Source organism: Paroedura picta, chromosome 4, assembly GCF_049243985.1.
Source record: "Paroedura picta isolate Pp20150507F chromosome 4, Ppicta_v3.0, whole genome shotgun sequence".
NCBI lineage: Eukaryota > Metazoa > Chordata > Lepidosauria > Squamata > Gekkonidae > Paroedura > Paroedura picta.
The window spans coordinates 76,382,972-76,390,817 of record NC_135372.1 but is presented as its reverse complement, the minus strand read 5'-3'; the positions used below and the strand labels follow the sequence as shown (position 1 = coordinate 76,390,817).

The 7,846-nt window shown below is 38.4% G+C and overlaps 1 protein-coding gene across 13 annotated transcripts in view; it reads left to right on the top strand.

The window, feature by feature from the left end:
- The window catches only part of NFIA (nuclear factor I A), a 592,830-nt gene that overhangs the window by 400,888 nt on the left and 184,096 nt on the right, over positions 1-7,846 (top strand). For 7 of the 13 annotated variants that reach the window (XM_077333540.1, XM_077333539.1, XM_077333533.1 and 4 more), the window contains exon 3: positions 3,834-3,899. In XM_077333540.1, coding sequence (XP_077189655.1) covers positions 3,834-3,899 — 66 coding nt within the window. Of the gene's footprint in view, positions 2-3,833; positions 3,900-7,846 lie in introns of all 13 variants that reach the window. The other 6 variants (XM_077333532.1, XM_077333538.1, XM_077333531.1 and 3 more) reach the window with 1 other exon arrangement.

The window sequence follows — 7,846 nt, the reverse complement described above, 5'->3', positions numbered from 1 at the left end:
GGTAGAATTTTATTTATTGCATATTACCTGAAAAGTACATTTTCAATGGACGCCTTCCACATAGTTCAATGATCAAATTATATATATTTGTCCTAATATTTTATTTCATTCTCGTATTCATAGCCTTATGCAAATATATATTCCAGTTTTATTACCCGACAGAAATTATTTTTATGGGTCAGGATCAGCAAGATTGTTCTCAATGTTGATTGTTAAAAGATTTATAAATTTACTTATCCATGTTCCAGAACTCCTACTAAAAAAAATAGAAGACAGGACTCCAAATTAAAAAAAAAGAGAGAGGCCACTAGGTTAGCTAAAAGGCCACAGTTTTCTCTGACTTTGGAGATTGATAAAGTTTCAAGATTAGATTTAGGATTTTGATATAATATTACTGTGTCTGTGAAAGTCAGAAATCCTATCTGTAATAGTTGAAAAACCTCTAGAAAACCTGAATGTGAAATTGGATGCTACATCACTAGCTGAATATTTTCCTAATCTGTTTTCCAGTTTATTCATCAATATGAATCAGTATCAGTATAGAAAATAATTGTTTAGTTCTATTATGCTTTAGTTATATTTTTATATTCAGTTATTACTCATTGCTTAGTATACTCAGTAGTATTGCCACATGGCTCTGTCTTGTTCTGTCTTGTTCAGTTTTCTTCAATATCATATAATGCTTGTGGTTCTACATAATATATTATATTCATGCTTGAACACTAGTAATAATCCATTTGAAATCTCATTGACTTCAAGGACAGAATTATCCTTTTGCTTAACGTAGTTTCACGGAAATGAATGCATTAAAAAGATCTTACATTTGGTTGGATTTTGCCAATTCTATTTCTATAATTTTGTAAGTCTTGTTACTAGCCATAGCTAAACACATCAGTGAGATCTGTGTCTACAATGAAAATGGACTTGAAAAAGTCTTCTAACTGGATTGATTTTCAATTTCTAGAGCTGCTTTTAATTATTATAGGAAGTAGAATATAGCTGGTAGTAACACCAACACTGAAAAAGACAATTATAAACAGTGCAGGCTATTGAAGTTACAGCAACACTTTGCTTTTTCTTGTGTATGTGTGTTTTTGTGTATGTGTAGAAAGAGATGAGAGAAGAAATTTAAATGAATGGTTAACCTGAATACAATATTAACTCAAATTAATACAATATTAATTCAAATATTAATTAAAGTTACATTTAATTTTTATAAATTAAATATTGGGAGTTTTTATCTCATCATATTAGTGACAGTTGATTTGTTATGGATTTTAGAAATACGAAATAATGGAAATTATAGACAACTTGTAATTGAATGGGACTAGTTTCAAACCTGCATATGATTGGGCTGCATGCAATGTCTACATTTTGAATGTTCTTCATATTGGTGCACCATTTAAAATACTTAAATTATCCTGACATAGAAACTGTCACCAAGGTCAGATGTTAAATCAATAAAATTAAATAATTGGCCTGGTTATAAATAGCAGGAAAGTGATAATAAATTTAAACTATTTTATATATATAATAATTGTATAGATTCCAAATATTCATGAGATCATCATTTTACTTAACACATTGGGCTGGAACTAAGCTAAAAATGTTATCATAGGAACAGAAATCTTGTACCTCTCCTCTCCCACTGCATCTTCATATAATACTGCTGTTTTGAGATAGGGAACCATGAAAAACAATGGGGGGGGGGCTGTAGCAGAAAGAGGGATGGACAAAATTGCCCCTTTTGTTTGTGGAAAATTTATTTTGGATCCATTTCATTATTTTTCCCCCTCTACTTATTGCATTTGACCCAAACTGTTAAGAGTTTATCATTAAAACCTTGTTCTCATTCGATCATCTGTATCCATTGTTGCTGTCTGGTTTTTGTTTTTTGGTTTTTTACAGTGTATAAGAATAAAGCATATTTATTTTCTGAGACACCAAGACATGGTACAATCCCATGTGCTAGCAGATTTTAACACATGGATTTAAACATGCAATTTTCTGCATACTAATCAGAAAGCAATAGATATATACACATGAAAAAGCACATTTCTAAATGTTTCTGTACATTACCCCTTCCTAGGATATGTAAAGCTAGTAAATCAATTTTCTGGGAGATTGTGTCGCTAGTTGAGATTCAAATGTACAATACCCTACATGCATATTGCTAAGACAGGATGGTCTGAGGAAAGCTCTATAAAATGCCCTACTGAAAATCCGGATTAATCTTTGTACTTTAAGAGTGTGTTTTAATTTCAGAGTTCATTTTTAAGCTTTGTTTTTGTCCCATATTACTGCAGACTAGAAGAATCGTGGAATTAATGGCATTAAACTGCTGCAATTCAGTTTAGGTTAGGGCCAGATCTAACATCATCTTTCCCTTAGGGCGGAAAGTGGGTGGAAAGTTAGGGCGGAAAGTGGGTGGGACCAGTCTGGGTGAGAGGCCAATCGGAAGGCGCAGAGCGCCCTCCAATTTGCCCCTCACCAGGACAGACAGCAGTTCTAGCCAATCGGGTGAGGGCACAATCTACGCCCTCATCAGGACAGGCCAGAAAGGCTTCTAGGCCTTCACCAGGACAGGCTTCTAGGCTCTCACCAGGACAGGCCAGAAAGCAACAGAGGAGTGGCAGGACACTGTGAGTAAAGAAGGAGGCCTTCCCCTCGGGTATAGGCTGAAGGGGAAGGCCGTGCCACTGCCGGGGGGGGGAAGCAGGCCTTCCCACCAATCCCAGAAATGCCGTACCTTGGGGCAATGTGTCTCTATGTGTCTGCAGGGCGGCCATGGCGCGGGGGGGGGGGCTTTCAAAGCCTGTTCTCATGAACAGGCTTTGAAACTTGTTTACACATAATCGATTAAAATGTCAGTATTTCAGAATCTGGTTTATATGCAAATATATGTAGTTAAAACCCAAAAAGCTTTTTAGTCGTTCATGGATGTTCATTTCTAAATTCATTGCATGTACTAATATTCTCATATATAAATGTTCATAAAAGACTTTCCAGAATACAGTTGTGTCTTTACGTTTTTAATGAGCTGAATTCAGACTTATACCTTGAGCTTAATTGTATCTATTTGGAAGCAAATCTTTCTCATTTTAGCATCATCTATTTACAAGAAATTACGTTTCAAGTTGTTCCTTAGTCTTGGACTTCTGAGTTTTTGTTGCTGTAATAGCTCTGTAGTATTCCCAGAGCCATTGTAGAGTAAATTAGGAGATATTTGATGGAAAAAATAAGTTCTTCTGGCTGTTCTAGATTAATAGAGCCCTTCTACCTAGCAGGATAGAACTAGTATTTAAAGCTGGGAAAGAATGTTGTTCAGCCCACACATGCCTTTATTCAGGCCAAAATTCATTCAGAAGGTTCTGAGAATTAGCTCATTAAACCACAAGAATAAATAATAATATAAGCACAAAAAAGTTAATTGCTCAACTGGAGGTCTTTAGCACATTGAAAATAATTACAGTAGTAAAAATAGTACAACTCAATTGAAGGTTACATATCCAAAGTTCTTGGTTGTCTGAGTAGTTCTAAGATCTTGCTTTATTATACATTTTGATGGTGTACAATTTCTCATATACAGCACATCAGAAATGAATTTATTTCACTTCCATAGAATCATAGAATCATTTTATACAATCATTTCATAAAATCCAGTTTAATAATCAAAGAGTTCAAGGATATTATCCTGCATACTTCTCATATACTAGTTGTACAAAAATAAAACAACCTAATACATTTCATTTGAATATCCAGACTTTGGAGAACATCTGCCACCTTTCCATAGTTGAATCCTGTCATTTTTGGTCATCTTTTATGTTTTTCAGATTCAAGTCAGTCTGAAAGTCCAAGCCAGCCGAGTGATGCTGATATTAAGGACCAGCCAGAAAATGGTAAGTCTGTACCTGCAGATGCTTTGAAGAGATAATGGATCATTCCCCTTATGGCTTAAAAAAATTAAATATGCAGCAGCAGTGGGACATAGAGGCTGTGACTTAGAATATTGCTCCCTAGAACAACTGAGCTCCAGCACCTGACCTTTGGACCTGATGGGAGGCTATAGTGGTCTGTGAGATGATAAGAACAACTTGCTCTGATTGCTTGTGTGAGGAACCAGCTGTGCGTGCCAAGCAAAATTCTTTAGTGGGGCTACTGTTGCCAATACCTTCCCTACTAATACTAGGCATGCTTACATATTTTAAGTCTAGTTATTTAAGCTCTACACTTATGTACATATTTTTATTGGTGTCTGTATCCACAGGAGGATTGTAATTCATATAGTGTGGCTTTTCCCCTTTTATTTCCTTCTGGAAGGATGCGTCGTGTAGACACAAAAGGCACCTTGCCTCTTGCCTGTCTTTGTATGCATACAGTGAGGTTAGGGCCCTCATTTATGGAAATCATTCCTCTAATGGCCCTTATCCTTGGCTTGGGACTTTCTGTGTACGCTTCCTGGTACTTGGCTTGCCTCCTGGTCCCCAGTGTTCTTGTCTTATGACCCATGTTCCTGACCTTTTCACTAGTGAGGACCTGATTCTGGGCATCCCCTTCTTGTCTCTTCACTTTGATGTAATGTAGTTTCTTGTCATGTGTTTGCTAAGTCTAACTAGACAGTTCATAGAACAATGTTATGAAGCTCACAATCCTCCTTCAGGGCAAAAAATAATAAATTATAGAAAACTGCAAAGGCTAGTACTAGGATAGTGTGAAACAGAATGTTCAAGAAAGCAAGTCCAGCAACATCTCTAATCTATTATTTGACAGCCAGAAGTTGATACTACTAGAGTTTTAATTGCAAATTTGCAAGATTGGTTTTAATCCTATGGAATGTATAGATACTAACAGGACAGTGCTCATTAGTGCAGCTGTTCTCCAATGTTTGCTGAACTGATTTCTTATTAAAAATAACAAATGCTTAGCTTTTTAATAAAAAATAGGTAAGTCATCAGGATATAAATCAAATATTTTCTAGAAAAATTAGAATGCATTCTTTAAAAAAATACCTTCAGAATTCAAATCAAACTTAAAAAAAATTAGAATGAATTATTTGTGCTTTAAGCTACAAGCAATTTAACCTTAGAAACTGAAAGACACCTTGTTCTTCCTAACAGTATAAAGTACCAATGATATACAGCAACTCACTAAACTAGTTTGTCTGCCTTTCTGTTAAATTGTACTGAACTGGTTAATATAGCTTAAGAATTCACTCATTCATCTACTTATTTATTTATTTACATAGGGTTGGGCACACTTTAACTTCATGAGTCAAAGGAATATTTGGGGGTGGGGGAATAAGCAGTTGATTTCATTTGGCTGGGATTTATTTGAATGGCATTTTAGCATGTTCCTCCCACTGAATATTGATTCTTAGCATTTGTATAGCACTTCAGTCCTCTCAAGAATCCTGTAGGGTAGGCCAGTATTAATTATCTGCATATTGCAGTTGAGGATTTTATAGACAGTGGCCTGCCTAAAGCCACATAGAGTTTGTAGCAGAGGCAAAATCTGAAGGACGAATCTCTCAGATCATAGCACATTTTTCAACTGTATGCATCAAATCCGTTAACATTAACATGGTTAATTTAATAATATGCTACATCAAATACATGTGATTTTCATCTGTTTCATTTTAATTATGTAGTGATCAAGAAGGTGACATGGATCTGAAATATGGGAAATAAATTATAGTCATGGGTATTTTTGTGGTCGTGGGAGAGGATTTATTAACATAGTCCCCTTCACCAAAGAAGGGCAGTGCAGATCCCATTGAAACAATTGCATTATATATTGTATTGTATATATATATTTAACATGTTATGCCAGAGATAAGTGTACAAGAATAGTTGAGATAAATGGGAGACTGGGTGGTGGTGAGGAAAACCTGTATCTTATCCACAATTTTTACAAATAGCTCAGAGCAGTGTACCGGGTTCAGGTTCCTGAGGCACATTAGACCAGAAGACACTGACTGGCTCAAGGTCACCTGCTCAGTTTCATGCTGCCAGATCCTAGTCTGACACTACATGCACTTCATCATATTGGGAAAGAGAAGCTGCAGGGGCTAAAAAGAGAGACCACTCTTAAAATAAATGATATAAAGTGTGTGAAAATGAAATGAATCAGAAGCAGCATGACAATAATCTGGACTTAACTGTATGTGTAACAGGAAGAAAACTAGGGTGCAAGAAACAGAAACAGACGAGGAAGAGGAAGATTGGTTTTAAAGGTCATACCCTTGTCTGGAGGAGTGGCTTCCCTTTCTGAGCTGTAAAGGTCACATTTGTCACATTAATGGCTCTTATTAATGAACTGGCCTTCCAGAAACTGGGTGATTACATATGTGCTCCTATAGGCTTGTAGATCAGACTATCCTGGATAGAAGCAAATGTGGACAGAATACTTGTAAAATGTGTGAGTCACCGCAACCAATATCATCCTATCTCCATTTACCATATATTTAAGTCCAGACAGGGCCATAGAGTGTGGATCAGCAAACCTGGAGGTAGGAACACCTGGGGGGAGGGATTTCTCTGCATACCTCAAAGAAATCTTTAGTCTGCAGAAAAATATTAAATCAAAAAATAAACTATATTGGCAGATTAAGACTGCTCCAAATAATAGAAACAAGTGGGAGGCCCTGAAGACTACTTGGAGGGGAATTAAGTTTCTTCTCCCATCACTAAGCCCAACACAGCTCCAGGTCTAACCCTCTTAATGTATCTTTTTAGTTTCAGATTTTTCTGAAAAGCTGAATTTCTCCCAGGTTTGTAGGAAAATCTGTTTAGTATCAGTTTGTCCCTGATCCACAGATATTGATATCCACAGATGGGGACCATAATTGCTATTTAGGATGGATGGATGGATTGATACCCATCTATGTACATAAAGAGTGATTCATAATTCTGACAACATGCTGAAGGTTCCAAAGACTCCTATTGGTGTAATCTCCCCTCCCCCAGGGCCAATTGCTGCTCTTGCTCAGGATTCCACATACACACCTTTCCCTTCAGGCCTCTAACAGCTCCTGACTGAGGGGAGGGACGTGTTTCTGAGAGCAACACAGGGGAGACTGAGGGAATCTCAAAAGCTTTCTTTTTGAGTGGGGGAAGCTTTCCCTTCTGCCTAACTGCTAGCTGACAGGGAGGCCACAGAAAGCCCCTTCTCACTTAAAATACTGCTGTGGCCACCCTCACTGCTGGAGGGAAGACACAGCCAAGCCATGTGTGTCTCTTTTCCACCACTCTCTGAACATTTGAGGCCTACAGCGCAAGGTTGTTGTGCAGATGAAACCGGATGCTGTTGCAGAGGTTCTTTTGCCTCCTATTTCAAGTGTTAAATCTCCACAACAACCTGCTTGAGAGGCCTTTAATTTTTCTTCTGCACAACAACCCTGTCCACCCTCTAAAGCAGCTGTTACTGCCTGGGGAGCTGATCTTTATAAGCGGGACCCAAATTGGGTTCGCCTGGCCCCTTCCCTGGGGGTTGCCAGGTTGCCCGCGGAGGTGGTGGTAGGTGGCGGCAGGTGGCGACAGCGTGCAGTGGCACCAGCACTTGGTGGGTGGAGGCGGCGGAGCCATGGCAATGGCTGCCTCCACGTGCCTCAATTGTTGTGCGCATGCGCATGCACGCCACCCGCATGCGCATGCATGATGCCCTCGTGTGCTCATGCTGCTGCTGCTGCACCAGCTGCCACCATGTTGGGGTCGCTGCGAAGGTAAGGTTGATAACCGCTGTAGTAGAGGCTTGCAGCCTGGGGTGGAGTGGTGCAAGTGTGCCACACCTGGGCTATGGGCCAGCCCTTACCAGCAACTCTATTTTGGGGCAAAAACAGACAGACAAA